This window comes from Megascapheus bottae, chromosome X (assembly GCF_031878675.1).
Source record: "Megascapheus bottae isolate mThoBot1 chromosome X, mThoBot2.hap1, whole genome shotgun sequence".
NCBI classification, from domain to species: domain Eukaryota; kingdom Metazoa; phylum Chordata; class Mammalia; order Rodentia; family Geomyidae; genus Megascapheus; species Megascapheus bottae.
In genome coordinates, this window is record NC_143547.1 from 72,401,813 (window position 1) to 72,418,299 (window position 16,487).

General features: G+C 35.7%; 1 protein-coding gene across 1 annotated transcript in view; it reads left to right on the forward strand.

Moving 5' to 3' along the window:
• The window catches only part of Col4a5 (collagen type IV alpha 5 chain), a 181,203-nt gene that overhangs the window by 124,742 nt on the left and 39,974 nt on the right, over positions 1-16,487 (forward strand). Inside the window, exons 30-36 of the mRNA XM_090326386.1 lie at positions 3,232-3,345; positions 7,098-7,265; positions 8,311-8,400; positions 8,842-8,991; positions 9,718-9,816; positions 11,920-12,009; positions 13,654-13,793. Coding sequence (XP_090182512.1) covers positions 3,232-3,345; positions 7,098-7,265; positions 8,311-8,400; positions 8,842-8,991; positions 9,718-9,816; positions 11,920-12,009; positions 13,654-13,793 — 851 coding nt within the window. The remainder of the gene's footprint in view (positions 1-3,231; positions 3,346-7,097; positions 7,266-8,310; positions 8,401-8,841; positions 8,992-9,717; positions 9,817-11,919; positions 12,010-13,653; positions 13,794-16,487) is intronic.

A 16,487-nucleotide genomic window follows, 5' to 3' on the forward strand; every position in this document is an offset into this window, starting at 1 on the left:
TAGCTATTGACAAATTCCTCTCCATTTTGTTCCATTTACACTCCTGCCAACAATGTATGGGAGTGTTTATTTCACCAATGCTTTCCCAAATACTGAAAAATTCCTGTATTTTTTTCTAGCTTAAAGGAAATAAGTATATTTTCCTGAGTATTTTTATAGATTTTATTGTGAACATGTTCCAATGTGCCCAAAACTTAAAGAAATGGGCATATATTCTGCTTAGATTCTATATTATTTTTTGTGTTGCACTCAGGGCTTTGACATTGAGCTTATTTTCTCAAGGCTAGTCCTCTACCACTTGTGCCACAGATCCTCATGCCGCTTATTTTTTGATAATTAATTGGAGATAAGATCTTCACATGCTTTCCTTCACTGGATGGCTTCAAGTAGTAATCCTCAGATCTCTGCCTTGTGAGAAGCTAAGCTTATGGACATGAGCAACTGGTTCCTAGCTATAATTAAAATCTTGTCCCTTTTCCACTATTTTATTTTTAAAATTCAAATATAGGGGCTAGAGATGTAACTTATTTGTATGATACTAAAAACCTCAAGGCTACAGGTTAAATCCTCAGTGCTACCAAAAAAAAAACCCTTTTATTCCATAAAGTAGAAAATATGTTACTCTGTTTACACATCATTGGCATTCTACTATCAGTGCTTTGCTATACATGCTTTGTCATATATTAGCACAATAGCATCCCTCTCTGTATCCATATATCTATTTTAAAGTCATTCCAAAATAAATTTCAACAACAGTATATTTCTCTGTAATTAGCATGCATGCTTGTAACTAAAATTCCATCCATGTTTTATATTTTTCACTCTGCTATAAAACTCAGATAAAATGAGAAGTGTAATTCTTAAAGGTGAATTTTCTGGGTTTTGATGAATGTGTATAATTGTGTAACTCTATGAAGATATTGTACCAGGTTTGGGCCAGGGGAGGGAGGGCGGGGGGAATATAGCTCTTTAGAACACTTGCCTAGCATGATCAAGACCCTGGGTTCCATTGTCATCACTGACAAAAAAATTTCATTATTCCTTGTTCCAATCAGTCCCTATTCAGGCATCCATACTTGCAATTGTACTGTTATGATTTACCTGGAATATTATTTCTTTTAAGTCAAGTAATGCAGTATGTATATTCTTTATAAGACTTTTTTCATTAAGCATGTTTTTGATACCTTGCTGCTATTGCATTTATTGATACTTCATAACTTTCAATGAAATTATTCAATATACCATTGTATATGTATACCTCAGACACTTAAGCTGTGTCAGGTTTTTGGATAGTATCAGTTTAGCTGCTAAGATAAGAGCATTTTATAAGTGCCTTTCTATGGATTTACGCTTACAATTTTCTTGAATGAATACCTACCGAAATTGTGAGGTCATTAAGTGTATACTTAGTTGTGTAGGAAACTAATAGAGTATTTCCTCAAATGAATATATAATCTTAATCCATGCCAATATAAGAGGTACTCTGTATTTTCTCCAATTTGAGCGTCTTGGTAAGTGTATGACAGTATCATAGTTGTCATTGTAAAGCTAAGCCATGAGTACAAATCTTAGTATGAAATCCCAGTGCCAAATTGGCACATATAAAAATGCTCAGTGGTAAGTAGCCATCTGTAAAACGCAAATTAAAACCACAGCGAGATAAATACTATTAGAACTGACTTTTTCTGATAGAAGAAGAAAACTGAAAATATCAAGTGCTGCCAAGGATGCAGAGTAACTGGAAGTCTCATATGTTGCCAATTAGGGTGCACGTTGGTACAGAAACCTTGCAAAACAGTGCAATCTCCAGTACAGGAAAAAATGTATTGAAATGACTTTGGAAAAAGTGTTTTGCTGAACAGTAGGAGATGGGAGAGACCAGGAAAGAGAGAACAATAGATCTCGCTAAATTATAGTATATACACATTTAAATTATCACAAAACGATTTACAATTAATATATATTAAACAAAATGACTCCCAGGAAAGAAAAAGAGCTATATTGGGGAGTGGGTACTAATGAGAGTGGAGATGGCCAGCAGAGAGTGTGATTGATGGTAAATATAGTTGAGGTTCTTTATATTCATGTGTGAAAATAAGATAGTGAATTGCAATGGTTATTTTTCACTAATATTCTCTCTTGCCTTTCTAAATTGCCAGCCTTCCCTTGTACTTACTTACTGAGGGTTTATTTCCTATTCCTGGAAACACAGAAATGTGATGGGTATCTGTAGCCCACAATCTTGTGTCTCCTGAGTGACAATTACATATAAAAGTGGTGTTATTGTATGATGCATCAATCTCACTTTTACTAAAGAAAAATTCAAAGCTCCACAAGGATCTTTTTGTCAGTGATTTAAGAGCTGTATTCATAATCACCAAGAATTGAAAGAAGCACAAATGTCCATCTAGTGAAAAGACTTAACTAAATGTATTGTATTCATACAATGGAATATTTCTGATGCACAGACTATGAATGATTCTCAAATGAATCACATTAAGTTAAAGAAGCCATGCTCAAGAAATTATGTATGATCACATTTATAATATTCTGGAAAGGTATTCTCAGGGACTGTGTGACTATAGATCAGCAGTTGCAGGAGGATTGGAATGTAGAGAGACTGAATACAATTTGGCACAGAGCCCTTTTGTGGGGTTGATGGATATGCCCAGTATCTTGATTTTAGTGTTTATATGACTATACACTTGTCAAAACTCATTAATTTATAAAAGTAGTTAATTTTAGAGCATGTAAAGTGCTTGAATGTGATACAAAATGGAGACAGGAACAGTGAAGTTTCTAGTGTCAAAGAAATGTCTTACTGATGATAAGTGAGGTTTAAACACACTGAAAGCCACTGCCACGAGTTAAGAGAAAGGAAGATGTTGAAGCTTATTTACTTTAAAAATACAGGTAATTTGAAAATATCTTCTAAAATTATTAATAATGGTTGAATAGGAATTATAAGTACAAGGGATTTGTAGTTTATAATTTCCTGTACTTTTGTGAGTTCAGTGTAAATATGGAAGTTGAATGCTCAGCAACATCACATGATAAGATCCTTAATTATTTGGTTCTGTAGCCTTTGTTGTGGATACAGATGTGTACTTTTTCCTGAACAAATTAACAGCTCTTTCCTGCTTAATGTGATGTGCCTTTATACATGGGCATCACGGTTCCTTAGGACTTGTGACCTTTTTTTAATACCTAAACTATGCGTATTTCCACAAGGTGATATTGGACCAAATGGACAACCTGGGCCAGTAGGGCCTCCTGGGCTGCCAGGAATTGGTGTTCAGGGACCACCAGGACCACCAGGAAATCCTGGACCAACAGGCCAGCCTGGTAAGATTGGAGTAAATGTGCATTTTATACCAGTCACATTATATAAGTGTTGGTTAACTAATCAGTAACGTTAAATCTCTGCATCAGTCTTACACACACACACACACACACACACACACACACACACACACACAAGTTTTGACAGGTAATATGTCTGGGTGTATGAATTTGTTAAAATGAAAGTATAGTTCACAACAGTAAGAGCTACTTTAGCCACTGACATTTTCCCTTCCTGCTCACCTAAAATTGATCTATTTCAAGCCATGTATTTTTGATAATTGCGTTATGTTACTATTGAGATAGACAGTTTTGGAAACATAGATTTCAACTCTTAGGGCTGATAGTTTTACAAGATAGGTAGCAGTAAGACATTTGTCTTTGGAGCATCATAACATTTCCCACCACATGAGAAGTGTAGTCTGGGTTCAGCAGAAACGTTCTATAAAATACTATCTGGCATTTTCATTTGATCTGTTAAAAAATAGATTTTTTTTTCTTTTTGGCCCCCTGGCAATCTTTTTGTGACTCAAGACTGTAAGCTTTTTCTTTTTGATATGTATGTGTGTATGTGTGTGTTAGTGTACAATCCAGTTGATTTTGTCAACATGTATCCTAATGCTTTTGCTTTCACAGATCATCATATGGTTCTTCTCTGTTAGTATGAGACTATTGGGTCAATTCTTAGTTATATGCTGGCGTGCTAAAGTCTTATTATTATTTTATTCTAAGCAAGTACAGTCAGGGCTACTCTGGGGCCAGCATTATGTATTGCAAATTACTTAAATAATTCCTGAAATAAAAACAAATATGGAACATTTAACCATTCTTAATTCACAATGAGTTAAATATTAACCAGGCTTAAAAGTCATATTTGAGTCCTACATACATTTATTTTGTGGACATAGAAATATATTTTATTGACCTTAAATGTCAATAAGTTTCTCATTCATTTGTAGATTTCTAAAAATCTAGAAATATTGGATAACAGCATGAAAAGCCTGAGAAACAGGCTATTTTTAAGTATAGCCTATTATAAATGGAGTTTAAAGCACATTGTACCTTTTATGATTCCTGACATAAAACTATTGACATGTCATTACTGATTTAAAAATAAGAAAACCTAAAGTGATGTTTTGTACTGGTTGTTATAAAATAAATGCTTCATCACTCATGAAAAAAACATTCTGACAGTATGTTACCTTGTTATGTGATATATTGTATATATGTTTATTTGGTTATTTGAAATAGGATAGGGAAGGGGGAAAACAAGATGAGGGGCAGGGTGGGGGGAGAGAAATGGGGACCAAAATGAGAAAAGGTATCAATGTTTGTGAAGTAATGCACCTTCTATCTGGTGAATATAATATAACCCTTCTACTAATGACAATAAAAATATATGAAAAAAACATTCTGCCCAACTAGTGTAGCAGAGAGATTGTGAGAAAAAAATGTATTTTTACTTTTCACCATTACAGGCTTGACCTGCTGTTTCATACACAGAAAAGTAGATTAAATGAATTTGTCATTTCAGCTGTGTTTTTATAATTTCTTGTAGTATGAAAATACATTTTATGGAAGGGTTTTGTATATCCTTAGGTGAGGATAAAAGAAACCATCTTTAGGCAGGGGTTAGGGGGAGGGAAATGGGGACAAAATCATGAGATTTAATGTCCATAGGCCATTCTTATTTCTTCTTCAGAGAAGACTTTCATTATTTCTTTGGCCTATCTTCTAATGGAATGGTTGGTTTCCTTGGAGATTAGTTTTGGAATGATTCAATTTTTTGACCTGTTTATATATTTTAGATATGAGGCCTTTGTCTGTTGTGTGGTTAGTGAAGATCTTCTTCCATTCTGTAGGCTTTCTAGCTAATTTGCTAGCGATGTACTTTGCCATACAAAAGCTCTGCAATTTAATGCAGTCCCACTTATCCAGACTTTCTCTGATTTGTTGTGATTCTTGGTCCTTATTAAGAAAGTTTCGACCTGTGCCAAGGAGTCCTAGTGCATCTCCTATTCCTTCTTGTAAAGTTTTCAGTGTATCTGCCTTTACCTCTAGGTCTTTGATCCATTTGGAGTTAATCCTGGTGCAGGGTGACAAAGAAGGATCCAACTTTAGTTTTCCGCAGGTGCTTAACCAGTTGCCAGCACCAGTTGAAGAGGCTCTTTTTAGTCCATTCTATTTTTTTGGCTCCCTTATCAAAACTTAGGTGGCCATAGGTCTGTGGGTTAATATCTGGGTCCTCAGTTCTATTCCATTGGTCTTCAGGCCTGTTGTTGTTCCAGTACTAAGCTGTTTTGATCACTATAGCTCTATAATAAAGTCTAAAGTTTGGTATTGAAATTCTTCCTATGCTGTTCTTTCTGCTAAGAATTGTTTTTGCTATACGGGGTCTTTTATTATTCCATATGAAATTTTGGATTGCCTTCAAAAGCCATATCTTAAAGTATAAGTCAATAAAGAAAATTTCTCCAGATAAAATCTTATATTATTTCATATATCCACTGTCTTGGTACATATCTCAAAGACCAAATTATTTCTAGTAAAAACTTAGCTGTTTAAAAATGGTGCTGTAGTAAGTACCAATCCTATTAGTTCTATATTATAGAACTAAGAACATTCGTTATTAGCTCTCTCAACTGACTTTATAAATATAATGAAGTAAAATATTTTCCTTTGTACACCATGCGGCAGCATTGGAGACATCACTACTGTTTCAACTAAAGGAACTTTACAATTCCAAAATCTTCAGAGTGAATTTTATCAATTTTAGGACATGATAGAATAGGGCAATATAAACAGATTTTTAAATCTCAACAAAAGTATAATCCCAACAAAATAACTGCCTGTAAATCTTCAAAAATAAAGGTAGATTGCATTGTTCAAGATGCTTTGGAATGAAAAATTCAAATTAATTATGGATTATCCCCATTTAGCACATAAATGCCAACAATATTTAGGGCTCATGGAAATCAAATGATAATTAAATCACATGATAATTACTGAAGCATGATGTTTTTACTGTGTTTTCTCCATTGGCATATTTTTTTCTAACCACCTTATTTTTGGAATGGTTTACTTTCACAGTTCATTGTATGATAGAGCAATACAAATGAAATGGCCAGTGTCTAGTGACAAGCTGTTGTTTCTGTGCAATAAGTACAAAGTTGGAATAAACATTCCAAAATTTTATGGCAATTTATGCTGTGATCATATGTAAGGAAAATAACCATTAAGAAAGTACTATCACTTATGTATGTACCTGTAATTATTCTATACATTGCCTTGACAATCAAATTTAAAAATTAATTTGTCAATCTAAACCAGGTACCAGTGGCTCATACCTGTAATCCTATCAGCTCAGGAGACAGATTTAGGCTCACAGTTTGAAACCAGACAGGACAGGACAGTCCATGAGACATTTATCTATAGTAGCTACCAACAAACTTAGAGAGAAAGAGAGAGAGACAGAGAGACAGAGAGAGAGAGAGACAGAGAGACAGACAGAGAGACAGAGAGAGAGAGAGAGAGAGAGAGAGAGAGAGAGAGAGAGAGAGAGAGAGAGAGAGAGAGAGAGAGAGAGGAGATCCTAAAGCTTGATTTTTGATATTTTATGCACAAAATGATAAAAGGATCTCTAATATTCTTGTAGATTTCTTATACACAGAGTTCTACATTTTTTTACTAGAAAAATAGCCAGATATATCTTTTTACAATGCTTTAATACTTGTTAATATTGATGTGTTCATTAGGTTTACATGGAATACCTGGAGAGAAGGGAGAGCCAGGACCTCCTGGATTTGATGTACCAGGTCCTCCCGGTGAGAGAGGCAGTCCAGGGCTCCCTGGAGCTCCTGGCCCAATAGGACCTCCAGGATCACCAGGCCTCCCAGGAAAAGCAGGTGCTTCTGGATTTCCAGGTACTTTTTAAAAATGATTTATCTGATTCAGGATTGAAGAAGTTAATAGCTGGCCTCTGGTAGATTACTTTCATGTTGTACTTCTCTTGAATTGACACTCTCAGTTAAAGAAAAGTATTTGGAGCTTTGATTTCAAGGAAACTTAGGTTGCTCTTGCCATTATGTTTTTCTCTGGAATGGTTGTAGGTATGTATTAGTGCATAATAAACCCTCAAATTGTGATGAATTAATACCAACCTCATTTTTTTGATCAGGATTCTGAGTTAGGCCATGCGCGGTGGGTCACGCCTGTAATCCTACCTCCTCAGGAGGCTGAGATCTGAGGAACAAGATTCAAAGCCAGCCTTAGGCACTAAAGACCATGAGACTCATCTCCAATTAACCTCTAGAAAATGGGAAGTAGGGCTTGGTTCAAGGGTAAGGTGGTAGCCTTGAGCTGAAGAGCTCAGGAAGAGCACCCAGGCCGAGTTGAAGCCCCATGACCCACAAAAAAATTAAAAAAGATTCTGAGTTAGAAATCAAAGTGCGATTTTAATAGGGAATTTATCTGTTATTCATATGTTCCTAACAAGGGTGGTTAGGGGCGAATTATCTACTTCTCAGACACTTGGTTATTCTTGAATTTACACAGGCTCATTAAGGTTCATCTTCATATGGCCTGGGTTCCTCACATCATCATAGTGTCAGAGTAGTTGTTTTCCTTCCATGGCACCTGAGTGATCCAGGATTGCCAAGCTAAAAAAGTTCTTATGACCTATTTAACCTTGTGATTTATACAGTGTTGTTTAATGAAGGGTAAATCCCAGGCCTCCCAGTTTTCAGAAGGGGGAGCCAGGATGTGTAGACTGGAAAATAAGCTTCATGTTAAGACCATCCTTAAAGGTAGCTGCAAAACACTAGCAGTAAAGGGTGCTAAGGTTATAGCCACTGAAATGTCACAATGATTTCTCTCAATAGTTCATTATTTGGCATGTTAAAACCTACCTTTTATCTTTCCAAAAGGCAAAAAAAAGGGCAAATGGTAACTTACTGATTTTCTTCAAAGGTATTAAAGGAGAAATGGGTATTATGGGACCTCCAGGCCCACCAGGACCTTTGGGAATTCCTGGCAGGAGCGGTGTTCCTGGCCTTAAAGGTAATCTTTAGACTTTGCCAACAGATGTGTGCGGGAAAGAAAATTAAACATTGCTTTATTTCAATATAGAATATTTTATATGACCATTTTAAAATTAGCAAAATGTACAGCTATGTTTCTAGGTGACATGGTTTTCAATTTAATTTTCATACTTAGTTTGGATACTGTGAAAGGTGGTAAATGCTTATCCCAAAAAGTCAGGATCAACATTGATTTTTTTTTCTTGATAGTCCAACTTCATCATTGTCAAAGAATTTCAGAAAGCAGATTGATTTGGGTTTAAAATTTTGTTTATGTTCAAGTAATTCATAAACAGTAATTAAGCTGCATAAACGTTTGTGTGGCTAGCAGCCTACTTATCAAACATACAATGGTCACAAGAATTAATTGTGGATGAATCCATCTGATGGATTGTGTCTTCCTCACACATGTTGATTTTAGGTGATGATGGCTTGCAGGGTGAGCCAGGACTTCCTGGCCCTGAAGGAGAAAAAGGTGGTAAAGGAGAGCCTGGTCTCCCAGGCCCCCCTGGACCAATCGATCCAAGTCGCTTGGGCACCAAAGGAGAGAAGGGGGAACCTGGCTTACCAGGTGAGTAAAAGTATACATTTACAAATACTTTTTATGGTATATATAAAGTTTAATTGGGGATTGCTGTTGGAAATCAAACTCAAGATCTTATATATGCTAATCATGTACTTTGCCAGTAAGCAGGATGTTTAATTTTAATGACATGAAATGACTTGTAATAAGGAATTTGGAGAGTCACTTAGATGCCTTATATTTTACTAATAAATAGCAATTTCCACTTGTTCCATTGATCAACTTTTTAATATTTTCTTTACAGTGTACCTATTATGAACTGTGAAAACTTAAAATAGATTTTATTAACCCCCATAAACCTTTCCACAAAGTACTATAGGAAGCAACAGAGAAAAAAGAATAGATAGCTACAATTACCTGGAAGAAAGATTCCGGTGTTTAAGAAATTTACTGGTATTTCCAGTATTGTTCAGACTATGTCAGAATATCACCATTTTAGCTCCCCACAGGTAATAGTACAGACTTTATATCATTGACATTTTGCAATGGGGCTGAAATACCAGGTACCCCCCTTTCATTTCTAAGGATCAAATAGAGTGATAGAGAATATTATAGAAAATAATAGAGGAATTAAGATACCAAAACACTTAAAGAATAATAAGAATATCCCCATTTCTTTCATATCACTTATAGTGCAATAATTGGTCAGTGTGTTTTGTCAAGTTCATTTAACTATAATCAGCCTAACTTGTCTCTTTTACTCATCCTTGGAAGGTATTCCTGGACTTTCTGGGCCAAAAGGTTACCAGGGTTTGCCTGGAGACCCAGGGAAGCCAGGACTGAGTGGACAACGTGGATTACCAGGACCTCCAGGTAGGCATGATTGATGACTTGTAGCAGTTCAATAGCTAAAGTCAAACCCTAGAAGATAACTATGTTTACCATGTTTTGGATGTGGCCATTGTAATGTGATTAAGTTGCTATTAAAATATGGAGGCCACCTTTAATGAAAATAGAGATTACAGGGTCAGGAGTTTTGCCTAGTGGTAGAGTGCTCGCCTAGCATGCACATAGACCCAGGTTTGATTCCTCGCAACCACATACGTATCTAAAAAGCCGGAAGTGGTACTGTAGCAAAAGTAGTAGAGCTCTAGTCTTGAGAAAGTCCAAGGACAGTGCTCAGGCCCTGAGCCTAAGCCCAGGACCGGCAAAAAAGGAAAGAAAGGAAGAAAGGAAGAAAGGAAGAAAGAAAGAAAGAAAGAAAGAAAGAAAGAAAGAAAGAAAGAAAGAAAGAAAGAAAGAAAGAGAACGAAAGAAAATACAGCTTACAAAAGGTCATTTGTTCCAAATTTCAATAGAAAGGACTTGTAGGATATTGTGCTTTGCTGTTTCAGCTTCTTTTTGGTGGCACCATAGTATACATGGAAGTGATTTGAGTTACATGCTATTTTTTATTCCGTACATGGCACCATGTACAAGTCAGATAATTATCTGGTAAGAGATTAAGTAATTTCTCTCTTAAAGTGCTATTTTTGAAAATTTCTAGGGATGAAAATTTCACAATTTATCTTAATAGCGAGACAAAGCATTTATCAGTTAAAAAAGGAATTTTAATTTTTGGTGCAAGTCTTAGGGTCTGAACACCATTCCAGGTTTTGGCACCATCTCTGAGCTTGTCTGTACAAGGTTCTACCACTTGAGCCATACCTCTACTTTCAGCTATTTTAGTAATTTATTGGAGATTAGACTTTCATGTACTTTTTTGCCCACTCTGGCTTCAAACCACAATCCTCAGATCTCAGCCTGCTGAAAAGCTAGGTTTGCAGGAATGAGCCACTAACATCCAGCAAAAAAGAATTTTTAAATGGGGAACAAGACATGTGAAAGGGTATCAATGTATGGGAATTAATGCACCATCTATCTGGCAAATATCATGTAACCCTTCTGTTAATTACAATAAAAATATATGAAAAAAAGAATCTTTTCTTCATCAAACTTTCTTATTTTTCTTCTTAAGCCATTTTATTTCAGTTGGGCCACTAAGGAAATAAAGTACCAGGTAGTCTTCATTCTACTATGATCCTCTAGGGTCGACTTTACAAAACATGGCCTTGATATCAGAAAAATAAATTATTTCCTGGTCTATCTTTTATAACTTCCTGTATTCTCTTCCCCAAGTTAGACATCACTGTGAAAGACGAACGTTTAAGAGTATATCAAGATCCTTAGGAAACCCTGAGGGGATGCCTCAGACCTCAAGCACTTATACTCTAGAACGAATTACACACAGAAAATTCAAGTCTGGGGCCTAGTGGTAAAGTGCTTGCCTAGCATGCATAAAGTCCTAGGTTTGATTCTTCAGAACCACATACACAGAAAAGGCCAGAAGTGGTACTGTGACTCAAGTGGTAGAGTGCTATCCTTGAGAAAACTCAAGGGCAGTGCCCAGGCCCTGAGTTCAAGCCCCAGTACAGGCAAAAAAAAAGAAAGAAAAGAAAAGAAAACCTAAGTCTGTCAGAGTGACTGCTTCTGTCAGACTGCCTTCAGTCTCTGTCCTAATATGCTAGGCTAGAACATTACAGAATTTCCTGGGAAGAGCCTCATGTAATCAGGTTGTACAAAATGTTGTGACAAACACTTCTGAATGCTTGAAAATTTGACATTATCATGAATTTATTTCTGAAAATATAATACAAATAATTATACTTATGTGACAAATAAGTATATCAAGTTATTGGAATAGGCTTAGAGAAAGAAACAAAATACCCTGGTAATTATTTTCTTTTTTTATATACTTTTATTAGATGATCCCTTCTACCTTAGTTACATTATTAGTAAACATGTTAAGGAAGTCTTTTAGATACCCATTATGTCTTTCATGCTGTAATATATCAGTGAACTTTAGTTACATAATTCAATGTAATTCTTCCATACTTGTTCTTGTTTCTCTTAACTGTACCAATTGGGCTTTTCTAGGTCCCAAGGGTAATCCTGGTCTCCCCGGCCAGCCAGGAGTTATAGGACCTCCTGGACTTAAAGGAAGTCTAGGAGACATGGGTTATCCAGGTGAGTGCTTAAAAGCTCACACTTAGTTTCGTTAATGGAAGTTGCTTTGCTCCCTTTTTACCAGAAAAGAGACTAGAGCAGCACTTGACAATCACATAAGAAGCTCTAGATTCAGCTTTCAAAATGGAAAAAAAAAGAAAAGAGAACAACATTGAAAGAATCCAGCTGGGATGAAACAGTGTCTAATGTAATTAATGGCAAAAGTTCTCATTATATCGTTTTCATTTAAATATACTTAAAAAGAAAAATGCTTTTAACTCTTTATTTTTTTTGTCAGTTGTGGGGCTTGAACCCTGGGGCCCTGGCGCTGTCCCTGAGCATTTCAGCTCAAGGCTACTGCCCTACCACTGGGTCTGGGCATTGTCCCTGAGCTCTTCAGCTCAAGTCTGCCACCCTATCCCTTGAGCCATAGCGCCATTTCTGATTTTTAGTGGTTAATTGGAGATAAGAGTCTCATGGTCTTTAGTGCCCAGGCTGGCTTTGAACTGTGATCCTCAGGTCTCAGCCTCCTGAGTAGCTAGGATTACAGGTGTGAGCCACCACACCCGGATTTAATTCTGTTTTTAATAGCCAAACAGTGGAATTCACAGCCAATCAATGAATGGATAACAAAAAGGTATACACAGACACACACACACACACACACACACACACACACAACATAGAGTATTACTTAGTCATAATGAAAAATGAAATTATGCTTGTATTATTTGCAGGAAAATGGAACTAGAAATCATCTCATTGAACAGTAGAATAAGTCAAGCTTTTCAAAAAGCCAAATACTCAATGTTTATGGCTCATATATAGAACCTATATTTGAAATGATCATGATGATAATGATAAAAATGGGACACAAATATAAAAGGAGGAGTGTCTTGTGGAAATGAACAAGATGGTAAGGGGGGAAAGAAAGGTCACTGAGAGATGAAGAGAAAAGTATGGAATTGTTTTACAGACACAGACACACACAGACATGTGCACATGCTTGCATGCACATAGGAAAATTAAACCCACTAAATACTTACTGGGAAAGGAGAAAGGAAGGAGAAAAGGAATGTCTAAACTTGTTCAGAGTATATTGTACACATTACCCATCACAATGAAATTCCTTACATTATTAATAGATGATCATTGAAAAATGAATTTAAAGGCAGGCTTTTAAGCTGGGAATGGAACTGAGCTCTGTAATCTTTGTTATTGTGGAGGTGGGGATCAGGAGGATCACTGTTTGAGGCTAGCCCAGACATTTCCACCAATAAAAGTCCCATTTCAACAAAAATTGATCAGGGCCTGTTGGCATATGATTATTATACAGCTACACAATAAATATTAATAAGAGGACCATGTTTCAAGATATCCAAGATATTCTAGATTGTATTTGAAAAATAACTAAAAGCTCAAAAGATTGCAGAGGTGACTCAAGGAGGAGAGCACCTGCCTTGCACAAGACTCTGAGTTCAAACCTCAGAAATTCCCCCTTCCCCACCCTCACCAAATAGGCTTTTACTTAATTCTGGTTGTGAAGTTAATTATTATATAAATGTATTTTGAAGAGAGATTTTTCCTTTTTCCTTGACTGTATGTGTCTTAATTATGCTATGAATGAAAATATTGTCAAACATTTAATAGTAACATTTTTCCCAGGCCCTCAGGGTGTGGATGGGCCCCCTGGGCCTCCTGGAGTTCCTGGACAGCCTGGTTCTCCAGGATTACCTGGACAGAAAGGAGATAAAGGTGATCCTGGTGTTTCGGGTATTGGACTTCCAGGTCTTCCTGGCCCAAAGGTAATCACATTCTAGTAATATACCTGAGCTGTTGTGATTTTTCTTTAGCATTGTCCTCAATCCTCATTCTTCATTCAACAAACTATAGAACAACAGAGTATATTCTGGTAAGAGATTTGGGCATTCTCTTTTAGGATACAAGAAGATATGTTCTAGTGTTTATACCAGGTTCTAAAAAAAATAAGCTGGATGCTAGTGGTTCACGCCGGTAATCCTACATACTTAGGAAGTTGAAATCTGAGAATCATGGCTTTAAGCCAGACTGTGCAGGAAAGTCCAAAATCACCCAAAATCGGATGTGGTCCTATGCCTCAAAGTGATAGAGCGCTAGTCCTGATCAAAAAAGCTCAGGGACGGTGCCCAAGCCCTAAATTCAAGCCCTATGACAGAATATATCTGCTTTCTTTGGTGTAATCTCTGAATATGTTTTAGTGAACCAAAGGCATGTTTTTGCCTGGTTTTGCTTTTCCATTTTTAGTGATGGAGATTTTGATCCTTTTACTACTGTGGTTATTAATTTGATAAGATTTATAAACATGTAACCTTAAAATTTAATGTAATTTTATTAGTATTCTTTTGAACTTTTTAATTTCTTTTTAAAATTGAGTTTAATAGTATTCTTAACTGCATTTCTGAGGTTTTACTCTGAATATATTTTATATACTGTTCTACTGCCCCCAAGTTAATATGCAAACTTTGATGATGTTTCTCAAATAATCAAAGTTAGAATTTATACCTGGGCATGGTGTAACATATACCTGTGATATCACCACTGAGGAAGCTGAGGTCCTATGATTGTGGTTTCAAGGCTAGTCTGGGCTGATTGGAAAGAATTCTGAAGTTATTTTCAGCCACTGGACATAACAAGAACTTACTAACATTATTTGCATGTAAAAAAGTAACAAGACACCAGGTACTGGTAGATCACACCTGTAATCCTAGCTACAGAGGAGGGTGAGATCTGCGGATTTCCATTCAAAGCTAGCCTGGGCACAAAAGTCAGTGAGACTCTTATCTCCAATCAACCATCAGTAAACCAGAAGTGGTGCTGTAGTTCAAAGTGGTAGAGCACTAGGCCCTGAGCTGAAGAACTCAGGGATAGTCCCAGAGTTCAAGCCCTGCAACCAACACCCCTCTTCCAAAAATAATAACAAGACTAGAATCCAAGCATTCTTAAAAAGATAGTGGGATATCTAAGCTTCATGGAATTAGGGAAAATACTCACTGAAATAAAATTTTATTGAAGTATATTCTAAACATAATTTCCTTTTGATAGTATATAAAAACTCTGTAGTTTAATTATACCATTGATTGACTTAAGCAAATCATGAGAATTTTCTAGTTTACCAATGTACAATTCATTAAAATGCATTTTAGTTCTTTGTTATATTTACATTTCATTAGGAATACATAAATATGCATTTATACTCATAAAAGAATAAAAGTACAAGTCAGTACCTTTATTTAGTTCAGTTCTGTAATACTAGCATTTACGAGAATAAGTCAGGAAGATTAAGAGTTTGGGACCCATATGAGTACCTTTTAGGGACCTTCTGGGCTACACAATTTGACACTGTCTCAAAAGATAAATAATTAAGGCTCAAGTGGTAGAGTGCCTACCTAGTAACATGAGCTCTTGAGTTCAAACTCAAGTATCAAAAAAAGTTTTTTTAATGAAGTATAGACAAATGAAAGGTAAAAGTAAAAATATTGTTTATGTTCTAACCCCTTTTGATTTGATTTTCTCCTTATGAAAGACTCATTATCATTTGTTGGTATATAATTTTGAATTCTTTGTTTTACACATTTTTCTATAACCCATACAGAATTTGTTTTTGTACATGTTGTATATAGGTGGAGTGTGTTTTTTGTGTTTATATCTCTTAGATAAACTTCTACCTTCTTTTCTAAGGTTTTATAAAAGTTTAAATAGTGAAGGTGCATCCATTGCCTGTTATATATGTTGGAGATATTTTCTTGCAGTTAATTGTTTGTCAGATAATACTGTTTATGGTGTATTTCATCACAATGAAGTTTCACATTTTTACACAGGCACAATTTGTACTCATTCATTTCCTCATGAGAAATGTGTTCAGTAGATGTGATGTGTTAGGCAATATTACTATTCTTAATGTTTGACATGACATATATGAAGCAAATTCACAGCCAATGTAGTAAGGATAAATTTATCTAGTTTAAACATACATTAAACGAAAAAAATCTATTATGTTATGACATGATAAATCTCAAAACAAAAACTAAAGTCAAGTTTGGGAACAGATACATTTTGAAATAGATGGTTAAGGGAAAGTCTTTGTGATAATGATGAGTAATGACCTACTGTAGTCAGTCATGCTAAGACCACTGGTGGAAGTATATCTGATACATTTAAAGAACATGAATCATGTATATATGGATGAAGCATAATGAGTGATACTAAATAGGAGATGAATTTAGATTGGTAATGGTATGGGTAACATATATTTCAGGTCACACCAAAGGAAGGCTCTTATCCCAAGTAAAATGGGAAGCAAAAGAAAAGAATAGCATAATTATATATGATTTCTAAAAAAATATGCCACATTAACTGATATATTGTATATACGTTGTTTAGTTTATTTGAAAAGGGGAAGGTAAGGAAAAAAAAGATGAGTGGGAGGGGGTGAGGGTGGAAAGTAGGAGAAAAACATAGGA